The 26124-nt window shown below is 45.5% G+C and overlaps 1 protein-coding gene across 4 annotated transcripts in view; it reads right to left on the bottom strand.

Moving 5' to 3' along the window:
* Positions 1-895: 895 nt before the first annotated feature.
* LOC146184417 (uncharacterized) overlaps positions 896-26124 on the bottom strand; it is a 47104-nt gene continuing 21875 nt past the window's right edge. For all 4 annotated transcript variants that reach the window (XM_084609381.1, XM_084609378.1, XM_084609379.1 and 1 more), the window contains 2 exons: positions 18021-18182; positions 896-1113 (listed from right to left, as the gene is read on the bottom strand). In XM_084609381.1, the coding sequence (XP_084465507.1) occupies positions 18051-18182 (132 nt within the window). In that variant the 3' untranslated portion in view covers positions 896-1113; positions 18021-18050. The remainder of the gene's footprint in view (positions 1114-18020; positions 18183-26124) is intronic.

The following is a 26124-nucleotide window of genomic DNA, read 5'->3' as shown; positions in this document are numbered from 1 at the left end:
TTCCTTTGCATCACGTTGCACAATTGGGTATTGTGTTCTAAATCTGTGGATCATCAGCCAACACGAAAACAGCAGCGTTTGCCCACTGCAGCACTCTGTGGCGGCGTGCACATGCGTGGAACGGAAACAACCCCTCTCCTCTCTGTGCCGACGAGCGCATTTGCTGGGATGCCGCTTCCCTCCTCCTCCTCTTTGTACTGAGCCCAGCAGCAGAAAACCTGTGGAAGGGTGCAGCTCGTTGCCATAGTTAAGGCACATCTGCTGTAGCGGCTTATAACACGCATGGTGGCGAGCTTTCGCCTCAAAAGTCATAACAAAATTGCACACAGACTAGCAGCTAATCATCAAAGCAATCCGGTGCTTGCTGCATTTTGCAAGGAAGCACCAACAACACGCACGAGAAGATGCATGAAGACAAAGCGGCGCAGCACGCCAACACGTTTGGCAGCAGCCGATGCAGGAGGTGATCACTTCATTCTCCTATCATGCTTTTTGCGGATATGCCAGGGGATGGCGCGGCGCTGCAATTTGCGGAAAGGTCTATTTCTAGCAATGCGTGGCGTGCGCTGCTTTTGGGCCTGAGCTACATCTTTCACGCTGCTGTTCTTACTGAGCGCGATAGTAAAGTGCTGACAACAGGTTTACAGCATAGAATTATGTTCCCGCTTGGTGAGCATCAACTTCTCCTGCAACTTTCTGCTACTGGCTGTGCAAAGAGTAACCTTTATAACAATGTAGAAGTAATGTTTCCTCACAAGAGCACACTCATGAGTCAAAGCCAAGCAGCTGACACTGTCAAGAACCAAGCAGCCTCTGTAGCCATACAAGGTCCTTGCTAGAAGTTACAAAAGCAAAACTGTACCTGTTAGAAGTTACGATAACAAAACTGCAGAGCAACAAAGTTAAAGTGGAAGTTTAATGTGTCTAATATAATTGGTGCCCTGAGATAAGCACCTGGATAGCACGTGGGCTCGGTGCCCTTGGTGTGGTCCCACCCTGGTGGGTAACTGAAGTTGCCAGCACATTCTTGTGTGAAGAGCGTTCGTTATGCTGGGCCACTCGCAATCTGGCTCTCCATGCGTTACTGTAGGAACTCCTCCGCAGGCATTGGCTCTGCAAAAGATATACACAATCATACGGCATGCAAGTCTGTGAGAAAAGCAGTGGAAGGTTAAACTCAAGGCAAATCAAAAATGAGCATTGCAGAACTTGGGGAAACTGCATTCAATTGATATCAGTGAACACCAATTCTCTGGATACGTTGACATTTGTCCCAAAAAGGATATTAATCAGCAAGAGAGCCTAATTCAAAAACATTCCTGCCAATCAATTCAAATTCATGATATGATCACCAAAAAAGGAAGGGTTACCGTCGTTTTGAAGTGAATGGCAGTACGCCACAGCCTTTCAAATTCGTGCCAAAAATTGGTGCTGACGCATGCATTTTCCCTGCGAAATTAGCCTGCGATGGCAACAGGTGTATTTTGCTTTGCAATTAAAACATGGTACCCCACCTATGTAAACCAATTACGATTTGTCTTCAGAAGGGGCCTGATTTAGAAACTATGCCAAACAAGTGTGACCCATGAATTCTGCGCATTACATGCATTAATGCCTAAGACACCAAGCTCCGCTCAAAACTAACAATGTAAATCGAATCGCTGAGATTAAGAAACTTGCAAGAAAAAGCAAGATTTAGACTCTCCTTAGGTCTTTAGCACAATTTTGGAATTCAAGCAGCTTAAAGCTTCCTACTGTGCAGACAGGAACCTGGTATTTAGATTTAAATTTCACTACTAAGATGAAATATTAGCAAACGCTTTGTGTCAAAAAGGCAAGAGTGGTTGATAAAACCAATTAAAGCCAACAAAGACTGGTTTTCTTTGAAGGAAACTAAAGAAAGCATAGAGGAATATGCGTTTTGTTCAATTTCTGATCCTGATCAATGGACAATTAACACTAGGTGACCGATTTATTGGACTAGGCTTGCAAAATAGTGTGGACTTCAGGAAACATAAAACGCCTCAAAGGAATATGTACCAACTTGCGACAAAATTTACAGACCACTGCACCTGTTGCTTTAACAGTGAAGCAGACTGTAAACTTTTGCAACAGGCTGTACCAATTCACAATTGGAGTTTCAGATCTTGTGTAGTCTGAAAGACTGACATTTTTAAGATAGATGCAAGCAATATTATGGAGATGATTTTTTTTTCTTTTAGTTTTTAGACCGAAATTGTTTTTGCAGCCCACAAGATGCTGGGCACCACTCTCGCAACAAAACGCCTTTTCTGCTGTAACAGGTACCTCCTTAGATTTAAATGGAGTCAGACTGGCTTAAATAGGCTTAACTATTTGCCCCTGGTGGGCTGGAAAGAAGACTACTTGAGCCAGGGCACGCTGCAGCACTGGAAACAGGACAGTGGCAGCATCTGGTATAATTTAGGTAATGCCGCCTGTGATGAAGGGCAGGTGAGCGGCACGTGGCGTGGGGCACAGTTGGAAGCACTTGGGTTCCACCTTTTGTTCTTCATGACCACTGCTGCCCCGTAAATCAAATTCTGCCCTCACTTCATGTAGCATACATAGAGTAGTGCGGGGTATGCATTGCAGTGCGGGGTGGTGTGGCCATGACGAATACATGCCTCTGGCTAAAATACAATCTAATACTATCATTTACAAACAAAACGTCGAAAATGGCAAGATTTTCAATTACCGTGGCCTTTTTTTTTTTCCCCGCAAGAAAGTGATTTTTTGGGGTTCACAAATTCTGCAGACTGCTTGATTACCCTGTCAAAGACCACGAATCCGTCACACGCAGCAGTGCAATCATTTATGTGACAAATAGCCAATTAAGTAGAAAAAAAAAAAAACAGATGCCACCAATGGGATCAAAACGTAAAACTCCCATATGGTATGCACAGCACTCTACCAGTTGGAGCTTTGGCGGCAGCTGTGCAATCTTCTACTTTCAAGCATGTCCGTGATGCGTTTAACGTCACCTTGAGACTGTTCTCCAGTGCCACCCTCGTTCATACAGGTGGATGCTTCTATGTCTGCCCCTGTATTAATGTCTGGCCCCGTAACACCATAAGTGTCACGCAGGACATGATCAAATGGTGCGGGCAGTAGCTTTGTAAGAACCCTCTGATGCTTCCTAAAGCATCAACACTGCCAGAACCAAGGCCCTCATTAACCCATCGAACAGGCAAGGGTGGGGACACAAGGGGCTCATTATGACATACAATTCAAGGGAGACACATGGGAATGTTTTCCTTTTAATTTTTTATTAATACCAATGGTAAAAAAAAAAGACTATATACAGTCAAAACTCAATTTAACAAAAGTCTCGATTTAACGAAGATATGCCAATTTCCCCTCAAATGCCCATATGGTCCAATGCTTTGAGTAATTCAAAATAACGAAATTAATACCGCTATCCGTTGCAATTTAACGAATTATTTGCTAAAAAGGAAGCTGAAAAAGTATTTTTGGTCTATTTTATAAAAAATGCCCAAAAATACATTTACTGCGAAACAAAGGTAACATCATGCAGCAAATACATCCTGCTTTTGCCAAACTGCGAGGTGCGATACGCGAGTTATATTGATTTTAATTGACGCGATTTTGCCAGCAATACAAACCCAGCCAGTCGACCCCGGTGTCGGCAGCGGTGCAGCATTATGGTTGCCCTTAATCTGCTGGGACAGTTCGTCGGAACACATGAGGGGAAAACGCACGAAAAATCCGGGCAGAAGTTGCTTACAAACCGCAAGCAAGCAAAGATCAGCGACGTCTGCTGGGAAAGAAATTGTCCCTGGGTCCCTTCTTGCCGAGGTAAAATTTTCGTTGCTTCTTTTCACACGCCTTATTGGTGTCGACGGTTGCTCGAGCCACAAATTTATTGTAGCAACATAGCATTGTGGACAAGTTGGTGTTGTATTTAAAGATGACATAACAATACAGATTCCCTTGGATTTTGTGTAGGTTGGGCTGTTGGGTCCTTTCAAAATGCGATTTCATTTTCAGCGCATTTACGCTCCCCAAATATCATGTCGCGGTACTTCCTTGATGCCACGACACCATATAATAATCAATTGCATCGGATTAGGTGACTGAAAAATGCCTCTCTCGATTTAACGAAGTTCCCGATTTAACTAAATATTTTGCGGCTCCTCACAACTTTGTTATATCGAGTTTTAACTGTACTGCCATTAAGACTGGACTGTGACTGCTAGCCTCCTTCAAATGAGTGCCTTAATTAACCCATCATGTCCCAGTCTTAGTCCTCTCAGACTGGTTATGGTAATTTTGATGTTCCATTTATGTTTGTCGTCAATAAAATACAATAAAAGAACCAAATTAAACAACAATTCCATATGCCGAGTTGCTGTGCAGTAGCAAGTCACAGGTGCCTGCCAGGCCATGCAATGAAAAAGACAATGCACTCTTACCATGCATGTCTGGCACACATGCAACACTATATTTGCCTAGCAACAGAGTTTTGAAAGAATGCTGCCAAAAGGCAATGGGAGAATGCAATGTAAAAAAATAAAATATTAGTGCTGATGTTGGATCAGTTACATAAAAGTAGAGGAAGGGACACAGGCAGTTAACCACACAGCACGGCGCTGTGCTTTTTTGCTCACCACTAAGTCCGTGCCCCATATGCAGGTTTTATGTGCAACACTGTACCAGATTGTCCAACTCTCTATTCTATCAGATAACCAGGCCTGGGAAGTGGCCCGATCCTGGCAAATAGAGTTGACAATGCACCTTCCTATCAGACGAGGATTTCTGTTTGGCGCCGTTTGTGGCCCATAAGCAACTACGGCTATCAGGTCCTAAATGCAAGGCTCTAAGTGATACCTTATACAGCTCGTTCGGTCAAAAAGCCGCCAGCATGGCAGCAGTAATCAGCATTGCATGTCGAAAATAATTGACGGCTGCGTAAAAAAAAAAAAAAAGAAAGAAAGAAATTGTATCATGGCAATCTGTGGTTCTAGTGACTGATTGGTGCGTGATGGGATATGGGTTGATGAAATCATTGTAATTACTTGATGAATTATTGAAAGAAGAAATGGGTTCAAAAGCGTCCAAACGCTCAAATGGGAAGCCAATACTTGATGATGCTAATTTAAAAAATTTAGAGAGCATAATTGATTGTCATTATTTGAAAATATTGAAAAAAAAATCAAAATTGCATTCAAAGGTATCAAACTGCTCAGGATGGAGAGCCAATGTTCGCTGATGCTAAGTTTTTTTTTTGAACTAAAAGAATGCAAATAAAAACAAAATTAAAATTTGAGAATATATTATCCGTGTTTGTGAAACGTTATTGCGTCATACCCTTAACAGCAGAGCTTAAGTCTTCCCCTAATTTTTAAGAGTTTCCTTCGTGAATATCGACAAAGACGTTTTTAAAGTATTACGAATTGTTTAGGAGCATTGCTCTTGTTAAGAAACTAAAACCACAAGATAGTTTGACAAGTGCATTATCTCCTAGCAACAGGCAAGGGTGAAGAGAGATCTATTTATTTATTTATTTCAATACCCTCAAGGTATTGTGTCAGTTTATTGTGTCAAATATTTTTTCCTTAGGCTCATCTACCCATCCTTTGCAGATTTATTTTGCTTCAGGAAACTAACGCTGTGTATCAGATGTGGCTACCCGATACAAAATCATTCCTGTTGTAACAGTGCATTACGTGAACGGAAGCACAAGACAAGATGATGACACGAGCGCTCCTTGTGTCGTCTTCTCGTCTTGTGTTTCCGTCCACGTTTTACGCTGCTAAATCAGGATGGAAAACCAACAAGCCCAAGCTGCTATTCTGACAAATTACTCCAGTGAGACCTTTTTGACTACCACATCATTTCTGGTTCTCAATGATCAGCTCCACTAGATGGAGTTTATTGTTTACTTTGTTATCCAATGAAGCCTGCCATTTCATTGTTTTTTTTTAGTGAATTTCATACAACCCTTATGCCGCATATTTAGTTGCTGTATTTCAGTGTCATTATGCGCTGCTACTACAACACATGCACCAGCTCTCTCTGTGCCAGCGACTCTAATAAGGCTAAGTACCCAGGAAAACTTACACATCTTTGCGTCTTGGCTGTGATTACATTACGTATAATATGTCCTAACAAGTGCTTTACTCCATTTACGAAGAGTGGCACTGTGACTACACTAAAGTAGTTGGTGCAGATAATGCCATTTCCAATGCTTTAGAAAGCATTAAAAAGCCCACTGCAATGAAAATGCACAGTTGCCAAAAAAGTTGCATCCCTCAGGTGAGTCAAACAGGACTATGAAGTCCCACCCCCACCGAGGACCATCCAGGAGCCACCAAATTTGAAGGGGCCCCTTGGTCCACCTAAAAACCTACCAAAAGAGTTGGCCCTTGAAACCAGAAATCGGGGGTCACCCTTGAAATTTCAGGGTGACCCAGATCAACCCGAGAAACAATTTTTGGGCCTAACTCAAGTCTTTTGTGGGCCACTATTAAAGTGTCAAGTTAGCCCCGCCTAAGCAGATGCATGCCGCCGCCTCCCAGGAAGGAAGACTCGTAGGTAGGCGCGACCCCGCCAGACAACGAGGTGGATAGCAATCCCCACAGTAAGCAAGATAAAAGTCCAGACTTCTGCCATTTGGACTTCCCTACTGCATCTGCTAGAGTGGATGCCCGAAAACTGCATTCCATGCCGCGGCATGAGGATGAGCGTGTCTTGTATTCAGGATGCATGCTGGGTGGTCCACCTCCAAAATTGAGGACTGGACCGAAACATTCTTCTAATGCTTTCACATTCACTGCACGCATTAACTGTATGCCACTGATCCTTATACCTGTTCCCAGTTTCTCTGATACACTGAGCTGTTTTACTGAACACATTTTTGCTATGAAGATTGCACATTTCTTCTGATATATTAAGCTTTAGCCCTTGCACTCAGAAAAATAACAAGGTCTCTGTTGTGCACAAGACAGTCCAAATTATAACACGACAGCGTTAAAGGCCCTGTTCACCAACAATTCAGCGTTGCTGTTGCGAGCGAAAAATCTTGAGCACGGCACTGACAAAAGGCTGACATGGCCATGCACTGACTGGACGTAGGGTTGCCTGACATTGCATTCAGCAGAATCTGCGAACTCAGGCCTATCTTGTTGTTTTGCATACCTTGTGCCGACCATAACTTTTATTTCTTTTCAGCATGTCAGGTTGTGAGCTCAGATCGCACCAGCTGCATGCGTTTATTATTTTTTTCATGTTCTAATCGATTACCTTTTAGCTATAAAACAATAGCATTAATTCCACATTGATCAACAACACACAATAAAAATTTCACTATGCATTCTTTGCTGTTGGTGGCTGTAGGCTCCCTTTGTGTGTATAATAAGCCCCCTCATGTTTGTCTGGTGAATAGCCCAATAAAGGTCTCAATTCTGGCAGCCTCAATGTCATCGGTGGCGTAAGAGGGTCCGTGCACTGCTCCCATGCTCCCTATAAGATCACATTACCTGTGACGCAGTAATCCTGGATGTACTATGTCCACCGCTATGGACACGGGTGGCACTGGCGAGCACCCCCAGGAATAGGTTACACGCAACATAAACACCTATGAAAGTAGACTGAACAGCCGTTGCTGCGGTTCCATTGTTAGAGCTATGGAAGTGTAATTCAGAGGCCATGAGTTCAGATCTCATCGGCAGCATGTGACTTCTTTCTTCTATCTTGTAATTAACTGTTAGTTATAAACTGATTAATTTCACACTGATCAAAACTACACAAAGAATTTCTCTACATGTTGGTGGCTGTTTGCTCCCTCTGTATGAACTTCGGAACGAGCCTGCCATTTCCATATGTAGCAAACGTACAAAATACCTTCTAGATCCAGGACTGAATATGATGTGAGGTTGCTTGTATACAGAACATATCATTACTGTTTTGTAGCTATGATATTAATGACTAGCACATCTAAGTTTGATGTATCCGGGAAGTATATTAGCCTGCTCAAGGTTTCATAATGCTTCATAATATATGCGCATTGTGAACCTAGACTGCTTTTGTGCAGACAAAGCTGCAGGTAACAATAATTATAATATGTAGGTAGTGTCAATGCACTTTTTCAACAGAGCTCTAGAGCTCTGCTCAATAAAAACACCATGCTTATGTTATTTGCATGTCAAAGAAAAAGCTATCTGAAGTTATCTTTCTTTGGATCCATTATTTTGGCTCCGTTCCTTTGCATGCTCATGAGAGCTGTGCTACCCTGCCAACACTGAATCTGCTCACGTGCTGGGGCTTGTGTCCCTGGAGGCCCAAGGACAAACCAAAGGTGTGTAGAATTGGGGCCTTCTCCAACAGAGAGAAGCCTGGTCGCCCATGGGACAGTGGGACCAATGAACGGGCAGACTTCGCTGTTTGTGCCTGGGGCATAGGCAGTTCTGGAGACCAGAGGCTGTGACAGGGCAGTGGACGGTGCACAATATGGTGCACCATCCTGTTTCAGCAGCAAGAGATAATGTATTTATGGCAAATGGTAGCACTTTTCTTATCTCTAAATTATATGTTGTCTTTTCTCTTGAGCATGAGGATCTATTTTTCTTCGTTACACGTTGGATGAAGCCTACAGCATGCAGGATGTTTCTTTCAGTTAGTGCAGTTCAGTAAAGATTTAGTTTGCGGAAGAATGATCCTAGGAGGCCCATTTTACACACTTGGAGGCCATGAAAATTTTATGAGCTGTGGTCAAAGTTCTGGCATTTTAAACATGGTGTGAGTTCGGCGCGTAGAATCTAGCATCGACACTTAGGTAGCCAACTTCGATAAGTGCTGGAGGCAAATGTGACATGTGCTTCCTCAATTCTTCTCATTGGTGAGGTGTAGGAAATTGTTTTCTGAAATTATAGCTCGATCTCACCCAAGAGATTGCAGGGCAGCGATGAAGACAGGGGTGTCCCTAATGAGAACAATTCTGGGGGTTTTGTGCACTGCACATCACTTTCCGAGTTTAGCCACGACGCTTCCAACGGCCCTTTTTTCGACCTTGCATACATGCGCCCAAGGTATCTGTCATGTTTCAACAATCAATCGGAAGATAACTGTAGCAGATTTTTGTCTTATTTTCACTATGCAACACCAATGGAAACTTCACTGCTTTTCCGGAGAACCTACAGGGTTACACCAAACAACCCTCTTCTCAGAAAAGGGTGAATACGGGATGGTAGGTACATGTTGGAGAAAAGTAAGACAGCGTTACGAAAGACGGGACGAAAGAAGGACAGAGAAGTTGAACGCTTTTTGGATGTATAGCGCTAGTTGCCCACCATGAAACCTAGCAAGTAGATGGGAGAGAAGATTGCAAGCAAGACCTAGCCATGCCAGCTGTACACTTCAGCTGTAATCAAATGTAATGAACCTAGTAATGAAGAGACAGGGAAGTTGGGGAAAAAGGAAGAAAAAGTGAATGAAGGACAAGAGAACATGAAAAGGTGGCAGCCAATTTTCCCCTAAGCTCAGCCAAGAGGTGTTCTTAATGGGAAGTTGAGGCCAGAGTGGTGTCTCCACCAAGGGGCCCTAAAGGTCTGAATGCATGGCGGAAGCTCAACCATGCATTTTCCCTAGACACAGCCAAATGACATACATGGCTAGATGTGGTGGGACAAGCCCTTATGCGCTCAAGAATCTGGGCTGTTGCAGCTTATCAAAACCTGAATGCCACAAATTCCTTTGCAGATGTAACATCTGTTAAGTGGATATCTGTAGCACGTTGAAAAAGTGCCGAGGAAAGAGCAGGGCAACACAGCAGACACAGCCCTACAACACTTCACCGGCAGCGCAGCCACTGGCATGCACATGGTAATAGCCACAGCTCAGGCAAACTAGACTTTCATTTTTTTCAGCAGCACGATGTATGATCTTAAAAGAAGTAGGATGGACAGTTGGGCAAGTTGGTACAATTGCATAGTGAGTGGAACAGCGTGAAAATACGAAACACACAAGAAGAGAAGCACAATAGTGCTCGTCTGTTGTGCTTCTCTTCTTGTGTGTTTCGTCTTTTCGTGCTGTTCCACCCACTATGATCTTGAAAGAACCAGTCATGGGTAGTGATACAGGTGCGACAAGGGAACACAGTGAGTTTTACACAGATGACATGTAAGACAATGTGCACCTGTGAGGCACCACTTGCAGTGGTCTAAAATGAAAGTAGTCCATGCAGTGTAACCACCCCCCTTGCCAAACCAAGAGACATGCAATGGCACAGCTTTGAGCAAAGAAGCAATTGGGGTTTGCTGGCTGCATGTTCTGCTCAGTTAGTATGCTAAAATGGTGGCGTGAGGGGGAAAAAAAATGGAGACCATGAAAACAAAAGTGCACTTTGTCTTCGCAGCCACCCGCATTTCGTCCACCTGTGAGAAACCACTGTAGCACACTTACTGATTAGAAGGCACAGCTTTAGCAAAGTAGACTTGCAAGGTTTTCAGAAGGACAATGTTTTAATCTTCAAAAGAATCAGTCATGGCTGCACACTACAGGCAAAAACTGGTGCAGTTTGCACAGCTGGAACGCAAGTGCACTTGTGAGCCACCAACTGCAGTGGTGGTCATGCAGTGCAACCACCCTACTTCCCATGCCAAGAGCCATACAATGACACAGCCTTAAGCAAAGCAGGAAAAGGAGCGAGTTGGTTGTACAGTCCACTCGATTAGCATGCTACAATGGCGATTTACAAAAGGGCAAAAAAGAACAGAAGAAAACAAAGCTCACTTACTGAATAGAGAGCATAGCTTTGGCATAGGCTTGCAAGCACTTCAGCAGCACAATGCCCAACCTTTGAAAGAATCAGTCATGGTGTACATTGTAGCAGTAACAACAGGCATGACAAGAGCATGCGGTGCATTTTACACAGATGGAATGCAAGACAACGTGCACTGCGAAGCCGACATTGCAGCGGTGGAAAATGAATGCGGCCACACAGTAACGAAGAGCCATGCAGTGGCACAGCTTTAAGCACAGCAGCAAATGGTGCTAATTAACTGTACAACCTGGTTCACACCTAGAGGGAAGCTGGGAGCATGTAGGCGCTGCGCTTTGAGAACCACAGCCACTGAAGGCTATCACAAAGAGGTGGCCACAAAGGCTTGCGTGGAACAAGCAGCCAGCTGTGCTTGCAGTGCACATTCTGTTTCTGCCGATTCTGTAAAGTTATAGGCAGCAGAGCTTCATGATGTGAGGAGGCCGCATGCTCCCAGTACAAAACAGCCCTTACATTCTGTTCAATTACACTCAGCGACAACTTTTCTTGACAACGGAGCTAAGGCTACAGTGCAGAAACACACCTTGTACTATGCAGCAGAATATAGTCCTCAGTTGAAAACCTTTCGTTTAGATCACAGTATGTTGGTAAAACTCATCACAGTAGAACCCCTTTATAGTAAAGTCACTGAGAGTGCCAAAAATCTTTACTATATCAGTTGTTGGTGATGACATGTTCCTGAATATGCTGTCTAATTAATTGCCCACTTACGAAACACGTCCTGCAGCTTAATGAAAAAGGGGAAAAAAAAAAAAAAACATTAAATGCCTTCCACCTCTCTTTTATCGCTTCGTGACTTTTTCAGTTATTAGATTTTTTTTTAAATTTTGTGGAAGTACCTCCTCTTAAGCATGAGGGCAGCGTAAGCAAGTTTGAGTTTATGGGAAAACCAAAGCCTTTCATGAACACAGCGTCACCTTCCGCTGTCTGTCTTTTAAAAGGCAATAGATGAGAATGAGTGCGGCAGTCAAGAACTTCTAAACCGCACACGCCGCGCTTTCCCTTCTTGCCACCGCTGCTTGCACTGCTCAGTGCAGCGAATGTCGGCCGTTTCTTCCTCCTTTCCTTCCCTAATTATTGCAGCACTTTTAGCCTCTTTTACTTTCTAAACATACCGCACCGCCTTCTTTCCATGTTTGTAGAGTTTTACTGCTTTTTTCCCTACGCGCTGCATGCTTTCCCTGTCGGCTCCAAGGCATACGTAAAGTTGGCTTTTCCTGAGTGGTGCTAAGCCTGGTAGTAAAGCCATTTAAAAAAAAAAACGCAATTGCCTCACGATCATAGGTAGCGCCCATCCGGCGGTGTCATTTCTTGGAAAGTTGTCGCTATGGTCAGACGCACTTAACCAAAAATGTCTTCACTATAAAGGGGGAAAAATGTACAGGCGTCTATGAAAAATGGACTAGGACTTCAGTTTCAATTTATTATATCCGCATTTACTATAATGGGGTTCTACTGTAATTAGAGTTTTAAGCAGAGCTCACAATTTTAAATGCAACAGTCATGGCAAAACGTTTTGCTCTGATTACAATGAACCTTCTGGACACATAGCTACAGAGAGACCACTAGCAAAGGATTGCAGCAATGTGCTAGGCAGCCAGGTGTGCCACATCCTGCAGTGGAGCTGAATTATTTGATGGAATAATATGCTACACTTCACCCTCATCACTTTCCTCATTAGAAAGGTAAGTTGCCAGTGAGCAGAGCTTGCTAGAACAATGCTAGAGGAGGAAAAAAAATGGACCCCACATAGAAGCTCACATGGCCTCAATTCCAACATTTATATTCCTGCCCAAGGGGTTCGATATGCAACTGCAAAAATATTGCAGCCGACATTCACCACTTGCTGCGGGACTACTCTGCACTGACACCTACCAGAATCCGACATCCGACGGTAGCGGCTCTTTCGCCAAGAAATCATGTTTTTTCATAGAGTATTGTCTGGGCGGTGGGACATCATCATCGCTCACTCCTGGACTTTGCAAAATCAGCCAAACTTTTCCAATTAATTTAATCACTTCTTCATCCTTCACCACATTTCCCCTCTGATGCCCTGTGGCAATATATTTCTCATACAGGACTCACTTCATCTCTGTGGTTTCTTTTTTTTTTTTTCTCTCTCTCCCTTACATTTGCTATTTATTCTAGCATGCTATAACAGAAGTGAAGGAATAGCTTTCGCAAAGTAGGCTAGTACAATACTGAACATTTTAAAAGAATAAGGCATACACTGCACAGGAGGTGGCTACAGGCATGGTGAGAGCATCCGGGGCATTTCTCAAAGATGAAATGCAGGATAGAGGGCATAACCGAGACAGAAATTGCAGTGGTGAAAAATGAAAGCGGTCATGCAGTGCAAGCATCCTTTCTGCCAAACTGAGAGCCATCCAACGGTACAGTTTTAAGCAAAGCAGCAATTGGAGCTGATTAGTGGTACATTCTGCTCAACTGGTCCGCTACAACGGTGACTCACGAGAGAGACAAGCGGATGTTGACTATGAAGACAAAGTACACTTTCTTCACAGTCTGCATTTCTTGTCTCTCTGCAGATACTCACCCTAGCACACTAATTGAAGAGCAGCTTTGGCAAAGCAGGTTCAAAAGCTTTTCAAAAGCATAGTGAGTGTTCTGTGACATGACTATTCTGGCTTTGTGCCCCTACGAGTTGACCGTAAGCAAAGACAACCTGCAACGTTTCTTTGAGTGGTGTGCCACAGTGTGGAGGGTTTGGTAATGGCATCTCTGACCACTTCACGTACCGCCACATATAAGCCTAGCTCTTTTTTAAGAAAAACCACCTTCCGAAATGGGGCGGTTGGTCTATACAAGAAGCGCAGGTAGGTTTAGGTGAGCAGTGGGTAGACCGCTCCTTGTGCCAGTAAACTGTTCAGATTACAAAGCATCTAGTGCCTCTTTCTTGCGATGCTACTGCAACTAGACAATGGCTGTGGCGCAGCTGTGTTAATGGCCGGTAAGGAGTATTCAGAATTCAATTTATTTGCACTTTTTACCAGCCCCCAACAGTAACCATAATAAAAACAATAGAAGACCATAAAGAATAAAAATAATGCCCATCGGAGTGCTGCTCATGGCAGTGCATAGCGCATGGTGGCATTCAAACTGCTGGCGATTAAAACCAAAACGGAAGTAGCCCCCTGGTACACCCTCCTACTGTTTGGTGCGCTATAGTCAACTGGGACACTGGGCTCCAAGGAAATGTCCACTCTCTACGTCCGCACTTCACCACCTGCATCCTTATTGGTCCCCTTGGCAAAAAGCAGGGAAGAGGGAGGAAAACTCTATGCACTGTGCGCTGCTGCCCTAGTTAATGTTAGTCTTCCCGCTGAAGCAACAACCAGAGGTCAAACAGGCTGCAAGGAAAGCTTCGAAAGGGGCCAGTAGCATGACTGCCATCCCCTTCCTTTAACAGTGACCCCAGCGGCGATCTTGAATGTTCAGAGCAGCAGCAACCATGTGCTCAGGGTAGCTCAGCTAGCACAACCCCACAAGGTTCAGAATAATTAAAGAAAACACAGCAAGCTATGGATGGGAAATAAGAGAGACAGGAAGCAAGCAGAGTGGGTCAGGGAAAAAAATGCTAGTTAATGGGAAGTTGAGGCCAAAGTGGTGCCTCCACCAAGGGACCTGAAAGGTCTGAATGCTTGGCACAAGCTCAACCATGCCTTTCCCCTAGACACAGCCAAATGACATGCATGGCTAGATGTGGTGGGACAAGCCCATATGTGCTCAACAATCTGGGCTGTTGCAGCTTACCAAACCTGCATGTCACAAATGCTCTTGGAGATGTTAACATCTGTTAAGTAGCACGTTGGCAATGCAAAGGCAAGATGGCCAATGGTTGTTAAGGGTTATAGACTAAATTCCAAGGGAAGGCAAGAATAGCAGGGGTGGCAGAAAGTTAGGTGGGCAGTTCAGATTAAGAAGTCTGCGGGGGTTGGTTAGCAGCAGCTCTACAGTCAGTGTAGTAGGTGATGCCCGGCTCAAAAATAACACGGATAAAAGCTTCTAGGCCCGTTGCGGTGGTGCAGTGGTAAGATGCCCGGCTACTCTGCTGGAGTACACGGGTTCGGTCCCGACCACCAGCGGCTGCGTTCAATGGAGGCGAAACGGAGAAGCGTCCATTTGCTGTGCGATGTCAGCACACGTTAATGATCCCCAGGTGGTCGAAATTACTCCTTAGCCCTCCACAAGCTTCAAGCTCAAATGCAGCCTAAAGTGCTGTTCTTTACTTAAAAAGCCCCAAATTAAGCAAATAGGAGGTATTGCTCCAACCAAAGCCATTTCTACTCAGAAGGAAGGCATAACGAGGTATGCAACAACACTATAAACACTGTAGCCTTGAAAAGAAGGTATAGCTAGCTGTCTTCATATAAAAACTCCGCTTCTCAGGGCTGCAACTTTAAGGCACTATTTCCTCTCTTGCCTTGATAAGACTCCAGCTTGAACAGTGCCACTGCGAGTCTTTCCTGTTCATTCATCAGAAGGGCTCGTCGACTCTCAACGTCTGCAAAATTTTTTACGCTTTTTGAGAAAAGCAGCTCAGCATTGGTGCTCATATTCCTGGCCAGCCAGATCTCTTCCCATACCTTTTCCTGATTCTGACCTCTTTTTCTGGGTGTCCTTGTCTTGTACATCAGAGTAACGTCGAGACACCTTTTTCCTTTAAGACCCATGTTAATTGGAGGGAAAGGGGGAAAGGAAGATTATTTTTGCAGGTCCTGGGTGGAGATTCTTTTTTTTCCTCAAGAGAGTCGGGCTGCTGGCGCTGCTCAGTCAAAAGGCGCAATGCGCTGGGATGTAGCGAACGCCGATTCCATTTTTTTCGTGCTTTCATTCTTTTTCTTTCGGTGGTTTTGTGGGATAGCTGGTTAATCAAAGCGACGCAGGGGCTCAGAGTCGCGAGTCCGCTTCTTTGCAGCGCACTGCAGGGATTGTGCGTATGCTTTCTTCATTGTAATGAAAACGTCCATGGGTACTTGCAGACTGTGTGCAGGGCTCTGCATGAGTTATTTGCATACGTGTGCACCCACACACATGCAGTTTTGTAATGGCGGAAAAAAAATAACTGTCAAGACTGAGATAATCTTCTAAAGGGCACGTGAATGTTGACATTTGGAATTAAGCTGTGAAATTATACAACATGTTCCTCATAAGGGGTTGAACTTAGGGTAGGGACACACTAGCGGGAAGACGCGTGCGGCATGCCGCCGGCGGCAAGTAGTTTGCCGCAAAACCTGCAGCGGCGGCGGGTAGACCTGCCGCACGCCGAATGGGTCGAAGAGCCATTTTCGGCGGCTTGCCGCGTGCCGCGAATCAGAAGAGCCAATGAGAGACGTCCGGCTCAGCGACGTGCGCGTCAGTGTCGCCATCTCGTGCCTGCTACCGAAGCGCTCCGTGCAATCAACGACGAAGCGAGCATTCTCCTTTTGTGCCTCCGTGTTGAAAACTTCGCCTCAGTGAGAGAATAATGGAACACTTTCTTGAGGCTGCTTGGTTATTCCCCCTTTTACGCGAAAATCAACCGATGAGCGATCATCGGCAAAGCATTCGATCTCGCAGGAGAGTTGTTTTCATTATAGTGAACTAGAATAGTTTTCATACTTGAGTGCCCGCTGAACGTTCACGTCGGGGAAAATGTGAACAGGACAGTAAATTTGTTTCGAATGCTCGAGCGGTGTGCTGCGGAGCAAACACGATCGTCACGGTAGATGATGAGGGACAAGGAGAAGCTGGAATGAGGTCTGCTGGCCGAAAAAAAGAATCGTAGATCAGCTCACGTTGTCGGACACAACGCGAGATCGCTGTCACGTGACCTCCACGGCGATCGCCGCGCGAAACCGATGTGGCCTCTCTGCCGCGCGGGCGTCCTGCCGCTGACGGCACGCCGCGCGCGTTCTTCCGCCAGCGTGTCCGTACCCTTAAGGTACAAAAGCAGCCAACAGAGTTCAGTGCCCACGCACAGAAGCAGTCAAATCCTTAGCGCTCCCTCCGCTGCTACTCTGGCCATCGCAGCCCATACCTCACTGGTACGAAAAAAAAAAGGGAACAAGCGCGCATACTGCTCCAGCTGTGCTTTGCAGTTACAAACAGTCACTAATTTGAAACCGCGCCGTCTGTGTTGGCCAGCCTCCTCGCCCATCCTTTGCGCGCGCACACACACAATGTTACTAGAATGCGACCGCCCAGGGCAGCTCGAGGCATCATGTGTTTAAATGTGCTTCGATCCTTCGACAGCCAGATTGCCAGCCCCTCCTTTCACCCTTCCTGCGCATGGGATTTGAGAGTACTTGAGATATATCTTGCAACGCCCTCTCCCTCCGTCCCAGTAGATTAGAAGAAAAAAAAAAAACACCGGCTGGAGATGCAGAAGTAACGTAGACAAACACCAATTTTGTGCCACGTGATTGCCCACCCAAGACCTGCAAAAATATTATTCTGCCGCTTCTGCCTTGCACAGTGTTGCCAGCAGTGTTGCCAGTTCGGTTTCGCTGTCAGCAGAGTTACTCAGCGACTTTTGGCGCAGGTGTGGCACAGAAGTAGGCAAAAAATCGATTTTGTATCGGCATGTAGCAGGATTTCTGATTTGGCGCAGTTTGGCACAATTGGCGCAGCAGTTCCACCACTGAAAGACGCAGCACACAAGGCAGTGCCCACTGTCTATGGTCGGCCCTCCCTATGATGTGTTGGTTTGAGCAGTGTGCAGCAAAAATTAAATTTACAAGTGCTGAATTAGAGTTTAGAATTGCAAGCATTCTTACAGCACATGTACAGCACTGCCAGGAAGAGGCCGTTTTTAGAAACTGCGCATCTTGTGTAAAACCCTGTGTCCAAGGAGCACTGGAAGAAGGCACACATTTGGTCCTACACTAGTAAATAGATCCTTCACTATACATAGATAATACAGTCACTTCGACTAGTGAACATTCACCAATATTTAGCTTCAACTACAGACATTCTTTGCTGTTCCTCAAGTCCAGTAAGAACATACAGGATGCAAAAGAAATCTGTTAGAACAATAGTAAGTTTTATTACACCGACAAGCCTTCCCTCATGCGCATATTATGAACTGCACCAGCTTTCCAGTTTTACAATGAACCATGCTTTGACACTAGCATTCGGCAGAGAAGCTTACCGAAGTGAGCACTGAAGCTGGCATTCAAGCTAAGCCCGACACACTCACCTAGAGCAGCGTCAACAGCTGTCCAGTCATTCAACAGCACTTTGACCGTTGACACGGCGTTGTGTGACGGACCGGTCTCAGCAACCAACGCTGGTGCATCACTTTCTTCCAGCTTTTCCTGCCACAGCGGCTTGCCAACCGCTGATGAGGCACTGTCTGCTGCTGTTGGATCAAGACGAGACTTTATTAAAGCACACAGACAAGTTTAGAAAGTCATGCGACAAAGCAAAAAATGACAGTTTCTCTGGTAAAGATTGATTGTAATGGGCAGTCTCGTTGCTCAATTTTGCGAATATGTAATATATGGGCTGAAGAAACATTGAAAAAAAAATGTCACCAGCACTTCTGAACCAATGCATCGCATGGTTACACCAAACTTCAGAAAGCCGGTGGGCATGCATTAAGCAACTGTGCTTTGATGCAGCACTCAACACAGCAAGCAACCTTGATATTTGGAGCGAGAAACAGCTCAAGCGGAGTTTTTAACCCGAAGCAATAGCAAAAATTCTGTAATATCGGCAATATAGGAGACTGCTTTCAAAGGGACAATGAATAAAAACAGGACAAAGTGAAGAAAGAACCAGACCTGCGCTGTTACCGGATGATTACCCAGGTGTACATACATTCGCTCACATTTCTGACATTTCATAAGCATAACTCAGCTCACACCCTGTGCATGCTGTAACGTCATGCCTAATGGTGGCAGCACCACGGTCAAGAGGACTGGCAGTGCCCATCAGGCAATCTCGTGCTACACTTTCCTCGTGCTGCCTCATGCAAAGGACCAATCAGAATAAACGCACAAGTGGAGATTGTGACTTAGGTGCTGAATGCAAAAAAAAAAAAAAAAAAAAAAAAAAAGAAGATGCACACGTATAATGCTCTCGCATCAAGCAGCAGCAATAATGAACGTGGCGCCTGGTAGATGGAGACAGCCATATAGCGAACATGTTTCTCTTTGGGCCCAATATATCATATGCAGAAGCAAGATAAAAATGCAGTCGTTATATGGCTCAGCTGAAGTACCACAAGCCAACTTGTTGGTTCTACTATACAAATCCTGTGCTGCAGATGCTCCAATGAGTAAGTTAAAGCCATTACCAACAGCTCTTGGGGCTGCAATGAAGGTGAAGCCATATTCTGAGCAACAGGATGTACATGCCTGACTCATTTCGTCTTGGTTTTCCTAACCAGGTACAGATGTAGGCTAAGTGTAGCTTTATCAAGGCATAGACACTTGCACTGTCTGATGGCAGCAGGGTGATAAATATGTTCCCCCTTTTATCTGTCGCTTACAGTTCAGACTGTCGACCATGGTAGGCCATGCTGTTGGGAACAAGATTTGCCAACACAAATGTCATTGATTACTGACGCAACCAAAACTCTGGAAAGTAACAGAACACTCTAAGCAATCCAGGACGTCCAAATCACCAGCAGGGTTACGATTCAGCATTCGCCCATGCTAGAGTAGGGGAGATGCCCCCAAGACGGCCAGAATGAGCTCAGAGGCCATGTTCCCACAAAGCCCTATCCTACTGGAAGAGAACGGAACCCATGCCAAAATGTCTAAATGCTTCGACTTGCTGAAGCTGAAGAGAGAAAAACCCGTTTCTTCAGCAACCACAATAATCACGCAATCTGTGGCACAGGTACAAGTGGCCAGATAGTTACGGTAACTAAGGAGGACACCGAAGGGAAATGGACCCCTGAGGAAAGAGGAGGGATAGTATGTAGGCCTACATGTCTACATGCCATAGACGCATCCGCTTCGTGAACATGGAGGCAGGTCTTGCCACAGAGGTTGCACTGATTCTGTCCGCTCACTCATGTCCTTTGCATACGCTCATAAGACTGGTCTGTGGTGAACCGAAAGCAGTGTGAAGGTTTTTCCAGGGTACACTGAGGTCGACATTCCCACAATAGAGGTCCACCAAACAGAGGTCTAGAACTGCACCGGGATTCGTAGAGATAACATTACAAGGTGGTGAAAGCAAAAGAAGCTTGTGCAGGGTTTCTTGGCAGCAGGTGGCCACAAGACATGTGCAGGACAGTACACCTGAGTGGCTTTAATGAGTCTGCAGCAAACTGGAAGTTTAGCCCAGTTGGTAACACGTTTTGGAGATGAAGCACTTGTCTCATGTCTCCTTTCGGAGTCTCTCTCGTTAAGCTCCACTTCAAAACATGAACATGCGGGTTTGCTGAAATTCTCTCTGCATGTTTTGAATGCAGGCCGCGGGACGATCAATGGGCAATCACACTGAGCAGTGTGGAACCTGCTTGCAAAATAAGTCTGATGGCTGATCAAAAACCAAGTTCATCAATAAAGTTCGTCCTTTATATCGACAAGACTGCTCAGTTGAATGAGAATGAATGTAAGGCAACATGCCTCCCCCCCTTACCGCCATACCATGGTCCTGGTAGTGCATCTTCCAGTGTGGTGCAGGTAGCTCCGAAAGCCTTATGCTTGACTGCCACTCTGTCTGACTGCCACCACCACAAAGGCAAAAAGACCCGGAAATGGCACATGCATGAAGTAGCAAGGAGGCATTAGCTCTATGGGATGGTCCTAACCTGCTTACTACATGAAGCAGCTTCTGAGTGATTAGTGGCCGCCCGTATTGAACTGTGCCGAGCACCCAGTGCCTAACTGCAATAAGCTGCAACAAGCATGCTCACTGTGGCACTTACGGCCCCCAGGCCACCTGGCTTCCTGAGCCACGACTCCCCGAGTCAAATATGGGACAATAAAGAAAATATGTACAGGAAAGCTCAAATCATCAACATATCTTCTTGTCTTACTACTTCAGGCCTGCCCAGCTGTGCTGGAGCTGTGGTTAGGGTGCTCGAATGCTACGCCCAAGGATAAAGGGCCAACCACATGGAGCAAACTTCCCTACGAACTTCATGCGGCACGGCGGAAAGCCGATGCACCGTCGCCGTGCCGAACCACACGCAGCGAAAAACTGGCGCCGTCGGCAGCGCCGGCGCCCGAGTGAGAAAACCTGGGCCTCCTTCAACAACTCACTTTTCACACTAAACGAAATTTCAAGAGCAGCACCCAAAATAGGTGCAGCATCTCAAATTGCATCCGACAGCGCTTGTATACAGCCTCAGAGTATACGTTTGACGCCGCAGCAACAGCGTACTGCAGACGTGTCTCTCTGAAGCAGAGTTTGAGCCAGTGTTGAGCGGAATGTCGAAAAAGGTTCCGCTTCAGCTGTATCATCAGAGTAGGCAAAATCGCAACGCTTACAGCACCTTATGGCGAGAACTTACCAAGGTGGTGCCACCCGCTGGCGCAGCGGACGACACTGCTTTGTCGTGCACTGCTCCCTAGTCGTCGCTAGGCCTATTTTGTTTCGCATCTATGATACATGAAACGGCGCTATGAAATAGAGGGTTTACAAAAGTATGTCTGGCAACCGTGAGCGGCACCCTGATCGCGCGCTGGCCGCCATATTTTGTTCGCTCCATCCGTTCGCTTCGTGTCCGTCCATCAGCGCTCGCCATTCTCTTCGCGCTTTTCACGTTTTAACCTAGTGTGCTGTACTTGGACCTCTGTTCGGTCCCTGGCGGTTTCTGTTAGAGACGCCTAGAAGCGTATTTTGACAGCCGAGACGTGGCGGGGCCCACCGGCTGCGTTGCCGAGCGCAGTTACAAATTGCTCTACGAGTCGTGCATGCCCCCACCCCCCCGCTCCTCCCTCGGCAATCCGCAGCGTCATCCCTATCCAGGTACAGTATCCAGAGTTCTGTAATGTGGATTTTTTTTTGTCTGTGCGCCTTTGCTATTTACTTAAATGCCTATGAGAGATCATCGCGAGTTTGTTTGCTTGGTTTGTGCAATCACCGTCGCTCATCCCACTGGAAGATACTTGGTAGGTGAAATGAGCTAGGATGCATTTTATTTTATTATAAAAGGATCATGCGTAATTTGACGTAAGTTGGACTGGCGCTTAGCACTTTCCTTCCTATGCCGTCGACGCAGTAGTTTGCATTAGTCTCGGAAATAATCGGGGGCTGCGTAAAAAAATAAGTGCCATGGTAATTTGTGCTTCCAGTGATTGAATATTGATTGGTGTGCGATGGGCGATGACGAGTTAAAAAAATCTGTAATTAATTGATCAATTGATGAAATAAAAAAACCAAAAAAGGAAAAATTTGAAAGTAAGGGCTTAATATAGAATGTGTAATTGATTAATTGAAATAATTGAATGTGTTCAAAAGTGTCAAATTGCTCAGAATGGAAAGCCGGTTGTTGCTGACGCATGCGTATTGGTGTATAAAAATATAAAACGTCAAATAAAATAAGCATACATAACATAGAAATATAACATACATAACAACATATAACCTACTACACTTGTGTGTAGTACGTTACTTTTGATGAATTCATATTTCACTGCATTGTATTCTTTTCGCCCCTCCTGCTAGGGCCCAGTTAGGGCCTGCAGTATTTGGTAAATAAAATAAATAAATAAATAAAAGAGCTAAAATATAACACGCGAAGAAAAAAAAAACAGTGTGCGATGAGAGACACTATCGCGTTATACCTTTAACGGCGGAGCTTAAGTGACCCCCTAATTTTTCTATAACGATATGATATAATATAAATCTGATTTTATGAACACAGCTAGTTGCACAAATCACAAACACTTCGCAGCAATGTGAGTTGACTTTTCAAATTTCTTTTCGTTTCAGCCGAGTTCTTCCTCCCCCGAGTTCCTCGAAGCTTCCAATGTCAGCGCTTTCATATGAGATTACGGCTTCAAATGTTTACTTTCTGACAGAGGGAATAAACAAGAAATCGACATATTTAAAAATTCCAGTGAATTTCAGGTAGCTGTGAATTAGCGATCCATCGGTTGACTCGAAAAAACACAGAAATGAAGCGCACGCTTCGTTATTTTATCGGCCGCGCTGGCAGGTATAAAACCTGAGCTGCGCGCTCTGGACGTGAGCCGGTCGAAACGGGCTGTACGTGAGCATGTTACAACACACTAGTGGAATGTCATCTTTTCCTGCTTTTCTAGACGCCGCGGGTTTGGCAGCCGCTTGCTTTTGCAGCGTGAAACATGCACCTCGGGTGCACTAGACAACCGTATTGCTCTCTGCACCAAGCACTACCATTTCGTACGACTGTAAAAAGTAGCTTCGGTAATCATGCCCATGTCTTAAATCAAATACACAATGGTAAATGTATAACCTACGTACAAAATGTTTCAAAGAACGTATCTGCACAATAGCATTCGTTACACATGCATTGCTTCTTCTCCTGTGTCCTCCATCGCAGCATAAGTTTATCCTTCAAGTTCACAAGGCTCCATAGCGCGCAAAACAATTAACCTTGCTGTTTTAGGTGGTAGCACATTCTGTGAGCTAGCTCCCAGTCAGAGGGACGGGCAGTAATGCTTTACATGATGCAAGTGACCCTTGTAAAGCCGATTAGGACTGCAAACGAACGGTCGCATACACGCGTATACCTTGATTCCGTGCGCGTCTATGACGGCGTGCTGGCTGCAGAAGGGCACGCAACAACATGCTGGCATCATTCCGAATAGAGCTTGGAGCTAACAGCGACTGCTGTGATGTTAAAAAATGAAACAATCGCTTGTGAGCATACTAATGCACCTTTCGGTGCATGCACGGGTTCTACGAAGGCGCACGTTGACAGCGTACTCGATGGGAGGCGCGGGCGGACTGAGCAAAACATGGCCGCCGCGCACAGTTTCTGTTTCTTTCACTAGATGGCGCTAACTTTTGTAAAGCCTCTATTCCTTCATGCTATAGACCGTTTACAGCGAGTAGTTCCACTCTTCCGTAACAGGTGGCGCCACTAGGACGGCCGTCATTGCTGGCCTTCGGAACGCATCGGCGCGCAGTGCTAACTGCTGCTGTGTATCTTGTGTAAGAATACCAGCTGACTTTTAAACAGCGCTGCTTTGATGCAGGTGACATCTGTATTGTCGAAGTATTCTGTGAGGAAGTAGAGCTAATGACCCTGTTGTTTACTGGCGGAAGAACAGAAGACGCTTTCTACATAAGGTGCACATCATGGCCTAGGCAACCGTTTTTCTGGGAGATGTATCGCGAGTTCATGTTCCTTTCTGGGACAAGAAAGCGCCTGTGAATTCCAGAGAATGGCTATACCTCACGCCCCAGCTCATTTTAGCACCGGCAGTAGCCATGGGAATGCGAGAACGACCGTGACGTTTTCTCAGGAATTGGATATTGAGTCTTTGCACTGCTGCCGAGTTTTTTTCGCAAGGCGTTAAGAGGTACCTTCACGTTGCTATTAATGTCTATGCAGTTATACGAATTGATTGCGCAGAGACGGAAAGTTAGTGTGGGCATGTAAGTGAATCTGTTTGCTTTAATTAGGTACTATTCCCTAGGATATGCGGGATCCAAAAACCCAGGCGCCCGTGTTTTGTGCGATATCAGTGCACATTAAAGAATCCCAAGGGGATGGGAATTTCCGCAGTCCTCCACTCATAGCCTGAGTCGCTTTGGGACGTAACACCGCACAAACAAAACCAAATTTTAATTAGACAAGTACTGCTGAAATACATCTAATAACTGCTGCTTTTATGAAACTAATGCATGGGCCAATGATGAAATTTACCATGATAAGATTTTTTTATATCCCCGCTTGCTTCGGCTGCGTACCGTGCGTTCTGAATTACAGTGCAGTTTTCAGTCACCTTCGCCCGAGCGCAGATGAACGCCGCTGAGCGCCTGATGCAGCCTTCAAGCAGCGTAATAGTCTTTTGTAGCCAGGTCGTTTACAGGAGATAAAATTATATCTTATCAATTTTCGGGGATTACACGCGCGTCCATATTGAGCAGTAAGTATTGTGCACAATGTTAAATGAACATTCATAATGCGTCTCAGCCAGCATAGTCTGAGCATGCGATCGCCCTTTGCGCAAGAAAATAAAAAAAAAATACGTTTGAGGGAATAATCAGTTTGTAATCTATTCAGTTTTACAGAAAGTCACGTTTTCCACAAAGAGCACTAGAGAGGGAATTGATAAAAAAAAAGCAAAACAAAAAACGAGTCGACGGCTGATGGGTTTGTCGAAACGTTCTAGCCAATGCAGACATTTAGGAGGACGCAATAAATGAACTACGTGGTTAAATTAAACATTTTTTAGCACCTTCACATACTATAGACATTCACATGAAGTTTATTGCCTGTCTACAAGCTCGTTGTCCCCAGCGAAAGCTTGTACGCCGCGCCGTGCAGCCGAGTACCAGCGTGCCGGAAGCCGTCAAACCAGAAGGCCAGAAGGCCGGCGATGGCGGAAGGGTCACGTGATCAAATATGGCAGCGCCCATGCGCTCGCGCTGTAAAGGGTCTATAGTAAATGGTCTACTTATAAAACTGCCTAACTCGCAACCTTATTCTCTAACAATAAAAGCAAAATATGATTAATTTCGGCCCACTTTTTAGCCGAGGCAGCGTGCAAGCGGAACGGAGCAGTCGTGCCGCAACGGCGGCAGATGGTTGTGAGCAGAACCTTGCTTGCATCGCATCTGTCGCTTCTACATCAGCCACTCGGTGCAGCTCAGCGATCCTCAGGAACGATTCAGTATTGACATTTGACTTATTATTTACAGGAACAACAAACTTTAGCACACTTTTCTGAAGTTTTTCGTATCATCGGCGCGCACGACTCGGAGCTGCAGCCGGCGAGGAATGGCGGCAAGTGTTGCCATCTCACGGTGGTCGCACCAGGAGCGGCCGTTCGCCCGGCCGCTGGCAAAAATATCTGGCCCGGCTTGATAGCCGGCGAACGGCCGCCGGGCGGCAGTTCGCAAGGTTTGCCGCGGGAAAATCGCTCTATGTGGGTCGGCCTTAAGAGATAGAATCCCGGCCGCTTTTCGATGGAGGTGAAAAGTAAGGTGCCCATGTGCTGTGCAATGTCAGTGCACAGTAAAGAATCCTAGGTGGTTGAAATTTCTGGAGCCCTCCACTATGGCGTCTCTCGTAGCCTGAGTCACTTTGGGACGTTAAACCCCACAAACCAACCAACCATCACTGCAGGCCTGACAACTCCGCAGGAGCCAGGTGTGATGCTCCAATGCAAACTGCGTAGTTC

The sequence above is a fragment of the Amblyomma maculatum genome, chromosome 7, assembly GCF_055883805.1.
Source record: "Amblyomma maculatum isolate TAMU_Amacu chromosome 7, ASM5588380v1, whole genome shotgun sequence".
Taxonomy (NCBI): domain Eukaryota; kingdom Metazoa; phylum Arthropoda; class Arachnida; order Ixodida; family Ixodidae; genus Amblyomma; species Amblyomma maculatum.
This window is presented reverse-complemented; position numbering and strand designations above follow the sequence as displayed.